Here is a 16,034-nt window from a genome sequence, read left to right on the forward strand (position 1 = left end):
TTTGCATTACAAAACTAAAACAATTATGTAATATCACAGAGTAGTCAACCTGTTTTATGGATATTGTATCTATTACATTATTCATTGTATCAACTTATAAGATTTGATGTTAACAAATTAAGCAAGTCTCCCATTTAATTAAACCCAATACATTACTTTCAACATATTATGCTTCTGCAATTTGACATCATATATCTAGTGAATGTGTGTACTGTTGTACTAGAGAATTAACAGCTGCTAACACAGTATTTTCTTAAATTCTCTTATAAAATCAAATTATAGCAAACAAAAATAGATTGCAATTGTTGTGAGACCCGTTGAAAAAATTCAATGTATTACTGATCTAAAGACCTCTAATTATTTTTGCTGAACTCCTCAATCTGGCAAGTATTGACTCTGGAAAAATACATGGAGAGTTTACAAAATTCTATTACGTTAGTAATAACATTTTGCAGTCTATTCTGCGAAGCGCTTTGAGACATCTAGAAAACATGAAAAGCGCTGTATCAAATGCAAGGATTATTATTTATTATTATCAGGTCCTGAAAATGCACATTGGGTGACTGGTTTTGTTGACAGATTTGACAGCCATTTGCACCAGCAAAGACCCACATGAGGTAAAATCTGGATGATTGTTAGCCAGGACATCAGGACAAATGCTCTTGTCGAATTATGTCATGGAATCTTACGCCCACCTGAAAAACAGGTAGAAGGGAACTCAGTTTAATATTTCATCCACAGCAGGTCTGACAATTGGGATCAGGATGGATCATGAGCTGAACTCCAAATGTGGGGCTTAAACCTACAAACTTGATGCAGAGGCACATCCTACAAATGTACACATCCTACACAGAATATGAGTGAACTAAAAATATAGTTTTGTTAAGAAGTCAGATGTAATTTTCTCATTAAATCTAAACCTATTCTTTATTATTTTTGACAGACATTATGTAACGATTAATGAATTGTGTCTCAGGCCTGTATTCGTTTAAAAGTACACAAAGCATAGAGGGAATTTTAAATATGTGTTGGATATGGAACTTTGAAGTCTACTTGGTGAAAAAATGATTGTCAAGGCAATGCTACTGACCTTAGCGGAACATGCTAATAACAGATTTCCCCATCAGAAGCACATACAGTGTTTACAAGATCAGTAACTTTATAAACCAGCAGAATTTCACATTGCTGGTGTTTTAAACTGCTAACCTTAATAAGAATTGGTTAGGGATGAAGGCTTTCCTTTTAATGTTTGGATAAAATTAGTATTATCTATGGTGAAGAAACCACACTTGCTGTAAGATTGACACTGGTAACACATTTGAACGAATCACATTTTGCCCAGAATTTCAGAATCTCTGGATATCCTATGGAACTAACTATTTGCAGCCATAGCCACATTAATAATTTAACTACTTGTGAATAACCTGTATTGCCTGAAAAAGTTATCTAACTTCAACTCACAGCTAAGAAGAGCAAAGATTTAAGATTCATATTTTTCTTGCCTGAGGACCAAATCAGCAATCCTAATCCTTTGTTTCCATTGACAATCGACTCAGATTTGCTTACTTATTATGCATTAAATTTACTCTCAAATGAATACAGCTGAATTTAATGCACTTAAATAAAATTCACCAAAGTTAATCTTTTGACTGCATTGAATAGTCAATTAAAATAAGTTGTATCTCTGCACTGTTGTTCACTTTTAAAATAACACATTACTGTAGTATTTCTGATACTGAGTACAGGACTGGTCCTCCTGTTATAATGAAATGACAGTGCTCATTCTCTGGGAGGTCAGAGCAATCATTAAAGTGAAACGTATTGTGTGTTTAAAGTTAAGCCACAATGACATAACTGACTGGAAAAATGCATGTTTTCCATTTGCCTGAAGCACTATTCATCTAAAAATTAATAAGCTGGACGTCTCAACAGAATTCAGCTTTTTCATGCGTGAAGTATCGTGACTATTAATAGCTGGCTGTGGTAAAGGCATTACATATTTATTATTTCCACAACTCTACTGGCTTTTACTACTGCTTTTTTAGACATATGTTTAGGAACCAGACTGAAAGGTAGCCCTGACAGTGTGGTGTTTAGAGCAGCAGCTTACAGATCAGTAAGTTTGTTGGTTCAAGTCCTGGTCCATACTAAGTTAATCCCAGGCCTTCCCAAGAGAGGCAAAAACTGGATAGCGTCATTTAATGTGGAAGGATAATGTTTAAGTGTGATATCTTCTGCAGTCGAATAGCCTGCTGAAACTCACTACCAAGGGTCACACATGAACAATGGCACTTGGGAACTGGATTTAAGCAAGCGGAGGCCAGACCAGGAGCATATGCTAACAGAGAGAAATCAGAAAACAATTGGGACAAATTAATTTTAATAATCACAAGCAAATTTTAATAATATGCCTCTTCGAAAAGCTTTTAGGCCAAAACAAACAATATTGCCATTAGAGTAAAACAGGAACGTCTTCAGTTCTCTTCAAAGAGTTAAGAGACATCAAGGTCGGGAAGTTGCTCCAAATTAATATCTCACTTGACTGGGTGGACAAGTTTTAAAGATTAACTTTGATTAAATAAAGTACATCAATTATAAACAAAATACTTCACTTTTGTAATTCTAGCCTTGAATAATAATAATCTTGCATTTGATATAGCACATTATGAGGTCTTCGGTAGGCCTCAAAGCGCTTCACAGAATACACTGTAAAGTGAATTGACTGTATATTTTGTAGTCGGAACGCGGCAGCCAGTTGTCCCACAATTAGTCATGGATTGAATGACTAAATTATTATTATTATTATTTTTGAAGGGATTATTACCCCCAGAAAAGTGATCCTCCAATCGACAACAACCAAGTTCCTACTTACTGCTGGTAAACAGAGGAGTATGGAGTAAGGAAACTTGCGTAACATTTCGCCTCACCTGGGAATCGAACCCAGGTCCTCCTGCTTGCCAGGCGAGTGCTCTAAGTAGTGTAGTTGGAACATAGCACTTCTGAATTTTATTTAAGTGCCTTAAATTCAGCTGCATTCATTTGAGAACAAATTTAATGTATAATAGGTAAGCAAATCTGAGTAGATTGTCAATGCAATACAAAATTACATCTGTAAAGCGGCTTTCACATTAAGAGAACGTTCCACGGCTCTGAATAGTCAGGGATTAAGTCCCGAGCGGAGTGGGGTGTTTGGGATCAGGGAGGGTGGAGGGCAGACATGGGAGGAGGGCGGCCGAAGCCTCGGGTGAAGAGGAGGATCTTGAGGTGTGTCTTGAAACAGGAAAAGGTGAAAAGTGTAAGATGGAGTTCCAGAGGGTGGGGACAGAAAGGCTGAAGGCCCGACTGCCGATGGTGAGGTGGACCGGGTGGGGGACACAAAGCAGGCTGGAGCCTGCTGAGCGGAGGGAGCAGACAGGTTGATAAGGGGTTAGCAGGTCGGAGAGGTAGGAGAGGGCAAGGCCATGGAGGGCCTTGAAGGTGAGGACGAGAATTTTTAACTCGATCGTCTGAGGGATAGGGAGCCAGTGGAGCTGGGCGAGGGTGGGTCACAGAGCCTGGTGCGGGAGAGGACACAAGCTGCACAGTGCTGAATGATCTGCAGCCTGTGTGGGGAAGAGTTTGGAAGGCTGACAAGCAGGGAGTTGGCATAGTCAAGCCTGGTTGTAATGAAGGCATGTATGAGGTTTCGGCAGCCTGAAGGGTGAGGCAGTGGCGGAGTCGGATAATGTTGCAGAGGTGGGGGAAGGCAGAGCGGGTCATGGCATGGATGTGGGGAAGAAAGGACAGTTGAGGGTTGAACAAGATGCCCAGGTTCTTGACTGGCTTGGTGAGGTGGAGTGTGCATCCATGGATGCTGATGCTACCAGTGCCTGAGGTGCGATAGGAACAAAGGGAATAGACAGACATAAAATAGATATAAAATAGATATTAGATAATATAAAATATTTACAGGACTCCACAACCAATACGCTCGAGGACTTCCTCTATGTGATGTGTGCCGTGGCCCACATGTGATGTGTGCCGTTCATCTAAGCATTTCAGTAGACAGTGGCAGACTGGCTACCTAAAAGGGCTCAGGATTGTCAAGTAAATTTGTCAAGTAAAATGGGGGCACTGATTCATGGGGAGCATCAAAAAGCATGATGTAAAATGTTTTTTAAAAGAAAATTGTCTTAAGGCTAAGACCATGGAGAGTTTAAACGATAATGGATCTATCCCAGTATACATAATATGGAAAGCTGGCTCAATGAGGGAAAAATATAGTAAAATTATACGTTTTAGTGCATTTACCATTGCAGAGTAACAGAGGTTTACTAAATGTATACTGAGCTTAGTTACTGCAGCTTGGAACTGGCATTTTTACAAGCCCTGGCTCCACTCAGATAATTTAAGTTTTACTGGCACTGTTGTTGTATTCTGTACAATTATACAATTTGTACGCAGTCGTTTTCTGGCACTGTTGCTATATTTGGCATAATTACACAAATTATATGTAATAATTTCAATTGCAGTGAATAAAAGTAGTTGTACAAAAATGGCCATCATTGATTATAATTACAGCATCATGCGTTTTCAGTAACACATTGTAGGTCAGTAATGCCACCAAGTGGCAAAAAATGGGCAGACCAGAATGGTTCATTTTTTCAGTTGCATCAAAATAAAGAAATTGCACTGTTTTAAGCACTGTATCAAGTGAAACATCTTAAAGGACTTTACAAATAATTATTGTTAATTATAGTGACTATTTTCAAATGTGATTCTCACTTCCAAATGCTGCACCTGAGCCACAACCAAATGAGCTACTCAAGATGTTATTAAAATTAATTCATAAACCATTAAAACAAGTGTAATGTTCAGGACTAATTTGCAAAATTCAAGGGCATAGATTTAAGATGATCATCAAAAGAACAAAGGTAGAGATTAGGAGAGTATTTTTACAGAGTGTTGATAGGATGCTGAACTATCTAGAATGGTGGTTGTGGCAGAATCCATATTGGCCTTCAAAAAGGAATCAGATAAATATAATAATACTTGCATTTGATTTAGCACCTTATCACATCTTTGAGATGTCTCAAAGCACTTCACAGAATATACTGTAAAGTGAATCGACTGTATATTTTGTGGGCGAAGCATGGCAGCCAATTGCGCACAGCAGTGTCCCACAAACAGTCATGGATTCTGTGACCAAATTATTTGTATTCACTTTAAAGGAATTATTACCACCGGAAAAGCGATCCGCCAATCACTAACAACTGGATTGCGACTTATTGCTAGGTAAACAGAAGCATGTGGAGTAAGGAAACTTCCCCAACGTTTTGCCCTGCCGGGAATCGAACCCAGGTCCTCTCATTTGTAAGGCGAATGCTCTAACCACTGAGCTACAGAAATATCCAAAAAGGAGAAATATAAAAGAGTAATGGAAAAAGATAATAAAATGGGACTAAATGGATAGCTTTCGGAGAGCCAAAACAGGCACAAGTGAGCTGAATAGCCTCCCTCCATTATAAATGTTCAGGGTTCTATGGTTGTCTCTCTCACTATGTGACAACAGCTATCTATGTTTCCTTGTCCTCCTTGACCAGTATATTGTTGACCATTCTATCCTACTTCATTGCTTCTCCTCTCTCATCCACTTCTGTGGGACTGCACTTTTCTGGTTCGAATCTTTGACCCATCACCTCTACTTTACATCTGCTAACAGCTCCTCTTCTTACTCTCACATGGTCACTTGCTATGTACCTCCAGGTTCTGTCCACTCACCTCCTTTTCCTCTTCTACTCGCTCCCCTTCGGTTCCTTCATCCGCAAACATTGGGTTAGTTTTCACATGCACATGGAATGACATCAAAATATACCTCGCTACTTCCATTTATCCCAATCCACTGATACTCTGATTGCTAATATTTTATGTTATCTAATATCTATTTTATATTTATCTTCTATTTATTTTATATCATTTTATATTATCTTATATTATTTTATGTTATCTAATTTTATTTTAGATTATCTAATATCTCCCCATTTTCAGGTGGCACTTGAAGACCTTTCTCTTCAACCATGACTATGGTCACCTTCCCACCACGCTGGCTCGGCATCGGGCTATACCAATGTTAAGAACTCCGAAACACCATCCGGCGTGAAGGGAGCTATATAAATGTAAGTTGTTGTTGTTGCTTCCCTGGCAGACATAAAGTTCTGGATAAGCCTCAACATTCTTCACCTATATATGGACAAGATGTACTTCCTCAACCTTTTTGACCTCTCTCTAACTCGCTGAACAAGTTCACAAAGCTAGTTCAGTTCATTTCTGCACAAAATTTTCTTGATATGAAGCTACATGCTATTTTTACCTTGACTGAATTGTTGTAATTTTGACATAATCACAATACTTCTATGGTTACACTGGTGGCTAGGGCTGAGAGATTTGGTTTCAATATTTGGTTTAAATGTGAAAAGTTTGGGCTTTTCTTGAGTCATTCCATCACCTCCAATGAATGGTCAGCAAAGTATTCATGGACACTATTCCCTCAAGTAAGAGTCCGCAATTCCCTTTGAATTTCCTGAGTCCTTCAGGGCCCTACCTCAGAATACTGTTGCCCTGATGGGCTCGAGAAATGTGCCACTGAGACTGCCACAGAGAATCGATTCAATTCTGATATTTCATTGTAAGTCGTGTCACTTTGGAGACAGCCCCACAAAGAACTGCTAACTCCCCCATCCCATGAGGATAACTAGTAGTTGGTTATTAGACATTTGACAAATAGAGGTTTGAATCCTCACCGGTGGAAAGCACGTACCAGAAACTCCTTGCACGTTTTTTGGTGAATAGCACAATGCAGCAAGAAATGCTTCCAAGCATACTTGTTACCATTCTCCTCAGGTACATACTACTATTTAATGAACATACTTCCATGCAAAGTGTTTTATTTAATAGATCTGAATATTTTGTTTATTTTTAACAGAATATTCTCAGGATTTTTATAGAGGTCAGAAGAGGTATCTGACATAACTGTGAAACAGGAGTCAGTTATTGCTGGAATATACATTCAGTATGTGGAGTCCTGTAGCTCAGTGGTTAGAGCACTCACCTTGCAAGCAAGACACCTGAGTTCAATTCCAGGCAGGGCGAAACCTTGGGCAAGTTTTCTTACTCCACACGCCTAATAATAATCCCTCCAAAAACAAAAATAATAAATTGGGCATTTTCAATCCACGACTGTTTGTGGGACACTGCTGTGCGCAATTGGCTGCCGCGTTTCGCCCACAAATATAGTCAATTCACTTTACAGCATATTCTGTGAAGCGCTTTGAGACGTCTAGAAGACGTGAAAAGCGCTAATTCAAATGCAAGGATTATTATGATTGGAGTAACTGCACAAGAGTACATTCCTAATCCTGTAGCAATCAGTTAGAGAACCATGAGAATGGAATATGTAGCAGATTATTGAGGATAACTATAAGATATTTCTTAGTATGGGAGTTATATGTACATTATTGAAGGTTCCCAGGTTTGGAATGATCGTATGATGAGGGTAGACATTGGGTGACACTGGGGGTTCGGAAAACTAGTACAAGTACTGTTGCCATTGTTACTCATGTCAGTGATTTCATGTGGTAATGTACCCTAGTAGATTTTATGCAAATAGTGGTCCAGGTCATGAATAAAATTAGTATATATGTAGAACAAAATGTATTACAAAGAACACTTCTAACAAAAAAGTAATCTCTTTTTATTCTGAAAGAAGTAGCTCTTAAAAATGTTAGACACTGCATCTCAGGGTCACAACAATTGATAGAAAAAAAATTGACACAAGAAATGACCTTTCATTAAAAGATCTTGCTGGTTTGTTTTTCCTGATTCTGAATACTATCTATGAGGATAGTATTGTGGATCTATAAGCTGGTTGATTTACAAGTAGGTGCTCTAAAAACCAAAGTCTTGATCTCAAGTTGATTTTATATATATTAGATTTAAGTAACTGTAAGACAAAAATTATGTTTTCAGCCTAGCTCTTTGGGGAGAAATATTACTGATCTTTGTAACAAATTAGTTCAAATAAATGCATTCCTGTGGAAGAACACTCAAAAATGTAATGATCTCAAAGAGCAGTAGTTTTTTTTGATTGCTTCGATAGATAACATGCATAACTATGTCGACCTAAAATCCCGTTTGTTCCAGAATATGCAAAACATAATAATACTGCATCCGATTGTATTAACAACAACAACAAGATTCCATTTATAAAGCGCCTTTCACGTCAGGAGGACGTCCCAAGGCGCTGGAACCAAAATAAATGTAATCAGATTGAGTTGAGCCAGTGTTTGTGAGGAAGCATTAAAATACGTTATCAAATTGACAGGATTTGGCTTGGATGTAATGGGCCTTACACTCAAAAAAGTTTCCTGGCATTCAGTTTATATCAACTCATTAAGCACTGACATTTGAACAAGGAATGTCATACTTCAGGAGACATTTGCAATATTGTTTGAGGTTTGGACACCCTACCTTCAAAAGGACACTGACATACTGAAGAGGGTGAAGAGAAGACAAGCAATAAGGATTTTGTTAGGACATTTGCTCTTGACTGCATTGGTTTAAAATTAACAAGCCTCAAGAAACCAGAAGGATTTATATTTTGCCCATGGTAGTGAATTCGATAAATATTTGCGCTGAAAACAGTATTGGGGAAACTGTTGTATATAACTGTTATATTTCAATTTTTCACACAGCGAGTTGTTCGGATCTAGATTGCATTGCCTGAAAGGCTGGTGGAAGCCAATTCGATAACAAATTTTAAGAGAGAAATAGATAATTATTTCGGGAGGACAAGTTTGCAGGGTTATGGGGAGAGAGTGGGTGTGTGGGATTGAATTGGAGAGCTCTTTTCCAAAGAGCAAACACAGACACGGTGGGCCGAATGGTCTGCTTCTGTGCTGTATAATTCTAAACAAAAAAAATGCATTTAGGCATTTAGTAAGGGACCTATAATAATAATCCTTGCATTTGATATAGCCCTTATCACATCTTTGGGATGTCTCAAAGTGCTTCACAGAATATACTGCGAAGTGAATTGATGTATATTTTGTGGGTGAAACGCGACAGCAAATTGCGCACAGCAGTGTCCCACAAATAGCTATGGATGGAGTGACCAATTTTTTTTTGAAGGATTATTAACCCTGGAAAAGCGATCTGCCAATCGACTAACAACCAGGTTGCTACTTACTGCTAGGTAAAAAGATTTGTGTGGAGTAAGGAAAGTTGCCTAACATTTCGCTCTGCCTGGGAATCAAACCCAGGTTCTCTCGCTTGCGAAGCGAATGCTCTAACCAATACGCTACAGGACTCTGCCTAGTCTTTAGATGGAGGAGGAGGAATGAACCAGTAGAGGAGCTACACGGTGGGCTGTATTGCTGCAGTCTGTAAAATAAAACTGAAGTTGTTTGGAGTCTTTATGAATTTCACTTTGGACACAACAGAGACTGCACCATATTGGGGTTAAATATCCTGTATTTATAACCCAGGGGCTGTAAAAGGGACTCCTTTTGGTAACCAGAAATATCACACCAACACAATTTTACTGACCCTTTCCCCTAATTAATGTGCAATTGGAACAATGTTGAAGTTACTGCATGTCAAGAAAATAGGCTTAAAATATAATCATACACAGGATTTATTAGATGTGATTAAATAAATAGGAATTTTAGAGAAAATCTGATTCTGAGATATCCCTAATTCAGATTGAAAAAATACTGAGTCGTACCAATATAATTGCCTTTCCAGTTCAAAACATAAGGTAACGTCACAGAAAATGGAATAGGCAATCAGACAGTCTGCTAGAAGCAGAACAGAGTTCCATTCGGGAAACCAAAAATGAATGCTAATACTTGTAATTAATCATCAGCATCAAGAAAACCTTCACTGTCATCATAATATAAATGTTTTACTGAAACCTGAGACGTTTACTTTATAGAAATTAACTTTCATTCTTATGTATTTAGCACATACTGAAAAAAATAATACTCCACAATAGTACAGCAGTGTACATTGGCATTTGACCTATTTGATAGGTGAAGCTGTCTATCAATGATCAGGACCCAGTTTCACAAAGACAACAAACAATTTTAAAGATGGTTGCACTAGGGTTAATCAGAAGTCACAAACAAAATAAGTATTATCTTACTCCAAGATATGAAAAATGTAACTCTACATTTCGGAGTGAATCAAATCACCAATGACTTGCATCACATTTTGTGAGATGATAAATCAACATGAAGAAAGGGCAAATGATTAAAAACAAACATGATTCGTTTCAAGCTTAATTAATACAGGGTTTAGCAAAACAAGATTTTTAAAAAAATCATAGCAAAAAAGAAAAAGAACATAGACAAAGAAACTAAGAGAAACCCTTAGATAGGCATACTCTTCCAAATATAGTGTAGCAATTTCATAAGTTCTTACAGTACCTGATTTCCCTCCCCAGAACCAAAATATGTGTCCACAAATGTCACCACATAAATCTTTGAACTTCTTCCCTATCGTGCCACTGAAATGTTTTATTTAGGAACAAGTAAATAGTTGCTACATTTATCAAAACATAGATGGTCAACTCTACAAAAATCTTAAAACCTGAGGGCATTGGAATGTTCAATCTGTAGATGAGGTAAGGTACAATAAAATACCGAAACTCTAACAATTTCTGTGGAACTGTGGCAACAACCAAACAGACAAAAAAGACCAACTTCCAGAATATTGATTTGGATTTCAGTGACTCAATGAAGGTCCAGGCAGCAAAGATGTATCCTGGAATCAACAAGTACTTCATCAGTTCATGCCGCTGAAATATATTCTTCCAAACATAAAATGTGTAGTGTCTGTTGTCTGCCAACAAGTACTTATGAACATAAGTGAACTTCCACACTAAAAACAGACAGACAAGAGGAAGACCTGTGTACAATAATTTACGTTTCCTTATTGAATCCAAGAAACTTAGGATCTTACTAGGGGAAACCAGGTGAGGAACAGAGAATGCAAGGGTAAATGAAAAGAAGTAGAACAACTGAGGAAAATTCAGAGTGGCCTGGTGGCTACTCTTGTCACCAACTACTATCCCTCCGTTCAGGAAGACAAAGACCAAAAATCCCACAACCAAGACAAAATATGGCCATATCAGAAGTATCAGGACTTTCAGATTGCTCAGAGATCTGACATATTCTAAAAGGAACAGCACGATTTTCTTGATTTCTGCAGTTGAATCATGAACAGAAAGTGGCTTTTCATCTTTTTTCTTGGCTGAATTAGTTTTGCATGTTTCAGTCAATTTCTGTGCAACAACACTTCCTGCACAGAACACAGTCCATATGATATTCGTCTGACGGAACATGACAGCACAAAAATTAAGGCAGGATGCAGTTTTATGACTCCCATACAGACACATCAGGTAAGCGAACAGGATGAAGAATGTTGAGCCTACATCTGTGTAGTAGAGGAATGAGAAAAAATAAAGTAGAGGGAACGAAGCAAGTGCTAATGGTGTCATAATCCTCTGGAACGGGGAAGCTGCCTATGGGGAAAATAAACCATAAAACAATTACAACATTAGCCACTTTTGGATACATTTTCATCATTTTACATTATGCTGAATGGTTGTACAAATTATTTCACACTAGCAGGTGCATAAACATATCTGAAGTCTATAGAATTTTAATACAATCTAGCATCAGCATAATCCAGTGAAACTCTTTGCAGAATTACACAACAGAAAGAACATCCATTTTTATAATGCCTTATGTTGAAATGTATCAAAGTGCATTACAGTTCTGTAATTGCTGTTAATGTAGTCAATGCACATATAAAAATTATTCTGATATGGGTGCATTTCTACTTACTGAATAATGTATATCAGATTTGTAGAAAATAGAAGAAACATTTTGCATTTTTAAACCAAAATAAAAATAAAAACAGCTTGCATTTACATAGTGCCCCTCACGCAGATTAGCGTCCCAGAGCACTTGACAGTGGCGGAGCATGAAGTCAAGGCAGGGGGAGGGGGAGGTGACCATAGACACAGTCGAAGAGGAATGTCTTCAAGTGCGACCTGAAGATGGGGCAAACCAGAGGAATAAAGGAAGAGTGTACCAGAGATTTGGGACTTAGTGACTGAAAGCACGGTGGAATACCAATGGTGGAACGGAGAGCATGAGGGACTGCAGAAGGCCGGAGCCAGTCGAGTGGAGGTTGTGGGTTGGGGTGTAAACAGTTCAGAAAGATGGAGAGGTGCCAGGGCATGGAGGAATTTGAAAACGAGTGTGAAGATCTTGAAATCGATCCAATCGGCGATTGGGATCCAGTGGAGTCTGGCTAGAACTGGTGTGATGGGGGAACAGAGTTTAATGCGGGTGACTTATGCGGGAGGCAGAGTTTTGGATCAGCTGGATCCTGTGCATAGTGGAATTGGGGAGACTGACGATGGGGGCATTTGAAAAGTCGAGTCAGGAGGTGACAAACACATGGACGAGTGATTTGGCCGTATCTGGGGTAAGGTATGGTCGAAGGCGGATAATGTGACAGAAGTGGAGGAAGGCGGTCCTAGTCAGGGACTGGATGTGAGGAAGGAAGGACAGCCGTGGGTTGAACCTTATGCCTAGGTTGCGCGCTGTTTCGGTAAGTCTGAGGGATAGGGTGAGGAGGTTGAGGAGGTCAGAGTCACAAGGATAGAAGACATTGACGGGAGCCAATGAGTTCAGCTTCCGTCTTGTCAACATTTAGCTATAGGAAGCTGCACTCTCCACCTCTCAAAGCCAGTCAGGAACCTTGGCGTTTTGTTCGACCCTGAGCTGTCCTTTCTCCCTCACATCCGCACCACAACTGGCACCGCCTTCCATCACCTCCGGAACATCGCCAGACTACGGCATTACCTCACCCCTCACACTGCTGAAACCCTGGTTCACGCCTTTGTCACCTCAAGGCTGGACTATGGGAACTCTCTCCTCGCCGGCCTTCCCGCCACCTCCCTCCACAAGCTGCAGGTCATTCAGAACTCTGCAGCTCGTGTGCTGTCCCGCACCAGGCTTTGGGACCACATCACTCCCACCCTCGCTCGCCTCCACTGGCTCCCCATCCCCCAGAGGATTGATTTCAAGATCCTCATCCTCACCTACAAGGCCATTCACGGCCTTGCTCCCTCCTACCTCTCCGACCTACTATCCCCCTACCTACCTGCCCGTACCCTCCGTTCCTCTGGCTCCGGTCTGCTCCACGTCCCCCGCCCCAACCGCCCTACCATCGGTTGTCGGGCCTTCAGCCTCTCAGCCCCCAGGCTCTGGAACTCCATCCCCAGTGCCTTCGCCTTGCTTCCTCCCTTTCCTCCTTCAAGGCCGGTCTCAAAACCTTTCTCTTTGACCGAGCCTTCAGCTCCCCTCTCGACTCTCTTCCCCCTCCTCGCTCCCTCCCTTCCCTCCCCTCACCCTGACCATTTCCCCCTCCTCGCTCCCTCCCTTCCCTCCCCTCACCCTGACCATTTCCCCCCTGCTCGGGTCATGACCCAACTGTGCAGCGCCTTGGGACGTCCTCCTGACGTGAAAGGCGCTTTATAAATGGAATCTTGTTGTTGTTGTTGTTGTTGTTTACGCTAATCCAGGCCCTGATGTCCATCAGACAAGCTGGGAGAACATCGGCTGACCTGGAGTCACAGCTGGAGGAGGAAAAGTAGATTTATGTGTCATCTGCATACATGTGTCAGTTTACCTCATGTCTGCAGATGACATCGCCAAGAGGGAGCAAATGGAAGAGCAGGGGGGGCCAAGGATGGAGCCCTGGGGAACACCACAGGTGACTGGGTGGGGATGGGAGGAGAAGCCGCCTGAAGAGATAAAGTGAAGGGGTTTGTTAGGTAGGACTCGAACCAGGATAGTGCGGGTCCACTAAGGTGGATGAGGGAAGAGAGGCAGTGGATGAGGTCCAGGAGGATGAGGAGGCAGAGGGAGCCCTGGTCACAGAGAGAGAGGATGCCGTTTGTGACCTTGACAAGCATCGTCTCTGTGCTGTGGGCAGGGCGGAAACCCGACTGGAGGGGATCGATGAGGGAGTGGAGGGAAAGATGAAAACAAAGCTGGTTAATGACAATGAGTCCCAGAGCGTTGGCAAGGAAGGGCAGGTTGGAAATGGGACAGTAATTTGTGAGGTTGGAGGGGTTAAGAGTGGGTTTTTCGAGGAGGCGAGTGATGACAGCTGTTTAAAGGGGGAGAAGAACTCGAGGAGCGAGACTGGTTGACTGTTTCAGCCAGCAGCTGGGAAAGGAGGCAGAGTTGGGTGACCAGCGACTTGGTGAGGGGGGACGGGGTGGGGGGCGGAGGTCGAGGCAGTAGTTGGTGGGCTTCTTTTGGGAGATGGTGATTAAGAAGGAGGTGGGAGTAATTGGGGCAAAGGAGTAAAGGAAGGGGGGAAGTGGGAGGGGCCATGGCAGAAGGAGGGTGCGTTAGATGGTCTGGGGGTGGAAGGGAACAGAGGGGAGGAGGATACAGTCAAACGATAATTTTCAATCTTTGACACAAAGAAATCTATGACCTCTTCGCACTTGGAGTTTGAAGTGAGGATGGAGGCAGCTTGGGGTTGTGCGCAGAGAAGATGATGGATGGTGGAGAACAGTGCCTTTGGATTGTTTTTAGCCTCCAAAATGGTTTTGGTGTAAAAGGTAGTTTGGGCCAAATAAGTCTAGCTTTCATTAATTGAGTTCATAATAAACTGGTAAAAGGAGTCTATGTACCTTGTCCTTCTGATGTATCTTGCCCACAAGCAGATAAAGCAAGTAGAGAGTACCAGTGCTGAAGAGTAGATTAATGAACCGCAGCATCCCTGTGGAACAGACCACATTTCCTGTCCAGCCAAGCAGCCATGTCATGGGCTTAATTATCCCAGTGGAGACCAGATACAGGCCAGGTAGAGTAGTGATCATTGGATCCCACTGAATATCAGACAGTGTTTGAGAAAGTTTAATTATTCATTTATTTTACATTCAACAAATTAAAATGGTATATTGACAAATGTCTGGATAATATATTAATCATTTTATAAATGTGAAAAAGCGAAAAATGTTGCATTACTATGAATTTAGTTATGTTTGTATCTTTATTGTAGAAATAATTATTTATAATCTAAACTATAGCCAACATACATACTTCATTAGATGTTCTACAAGTGATAGAATAAAGAGTAACTTTTTGTAATTTTGTAGCAATTTATATATCTCAGAAATTCCACTTCCAGTTCAGGTGCAAACCCTGGACACTCCCAGCGCCATGGGAAGTCCTCCCAAAATGAAAGGCGTTATATAAATGCAAATTTGTATTGTACTATATTGTAATAAATAAAGGTGTTCGATCTTGGTTCACTCTGCAAAGAAAACAGAAGTCAAGAACAATGGTTCCAAAACCTGTAGTAACAAACTGAATTATTTTAAGGATCAATATTCCATACCTCAAAGAACTTCCCGTCACAATATTTCTGTGCTTGTGGAACATGAAAGATTTCGTCCATGTAAGGAGTCCTCTGAGCCCTGCTGATCATGGAGAAGATGATGGTGGAGACAAGGAAGTTGCTACTGACAACAGCAGAGAAACATAACTTCTCAAGGTTTTCCATCCTGACCAGGAGCTGCGCAATGAGATTCCAGGAACACAGATGCTGAACAGCAGGAACCGGGAGCTTCCGGGACAACAACAACAACAACAAAAACAGCAGGAGCCGGGAGCTTCCGGAACAACAGCAGCAGGAGCCGGGAGCTTCCGGGACAACAACAACAACAACAGCAGGAGCTGCGAGCTTCCGGGACAACAACAACAACAAAAACAGCAGGAGCCGGGAGCTTCCGGAACAACAGCAGCAGGAGCCGCGCGGGGATCCCAGGACAACAACAACAACAACAGGAGCCGCGCGGGGATCCCAGGACAACAACAACAACAGCAGCAGCAGCAGGAGCCGCGCACTCACAAAATACAGTCAATTCACTTTACAGACTATTCTGAGAAGCGCTTTGAGTC

The 16,034-nt window shown here is 41.0% G+C and overlaps 1 protein-coding gene and 1 non-coding gene across 4 annotated transcripts; both read right to left on the minus strand.

Moving 5' to 3' along the window:
* Positions 1 to 489: 489 nt before the first annotated feature.
* On the minus strand, positions 490 to 15,935 carry alg10 (ALG10 alpha-1,2-mannosyltransferase). 3 transcript variants are annotated; one of them, XM_042335692.1, is made up of 3 exons: positions 15,472 to 15,935; positions 14,762 to 14,959; positions 490 to 695 (listed from the first exon to the last, which is right to left on the minus strand). In XM_042335692.1, the coding sequence occupies exons 1-3, from the start codon at positions 15,634 to 15,636 to the stop codon at positions 648 to 650; spliced, it is 411 nt and encodes a 136-aa protein (XP_042191626.1). In that variant the 5' UTR covers positions 15,637 to 15,935; the 3' UTR covers positions 490 to 647. The 3 variants fall into 3 exon arrangements, with proteins under 3 accessions (XP_042191626.1, XP_007906417.2, XP_042191627.1); XM_007908226.2 differs by lacking the exon at positions 490 to 695 and adding an exon at positions 9,964 to 11,560; XM_042335693.1 differs by lacking the exon at positions 490 to 695 and adding an exon at positions 11,428 to 11,472.
* Positions 5,316 to 5,387, minus strand: trnav-uac. The gene has a single exon. It is a non-coding gene; the product is annotated as a tRNA-Val (tRNA).
* Positions 15,936 to 16,034: the final 99 nt, after the last annotated feature.

The sequence above is a fragment of the Callorhinchus milii genome, unplaced genomic scaffold (genome assembly GCF_018977255.1).
Source record: "Callorhinchus milii isolate IMCB2004 unplaced genomic scaffold, IMCB_Cmil_1.0 Scaffold5, whole genome shotgun sequence".
Lineage (NCBI taxonomy): Eukaryota > Metazoa > Chordata > Chondrichthyes > Chimaeriformes > Callorhinchidae > Callorhinchus > Callorhinchus milii.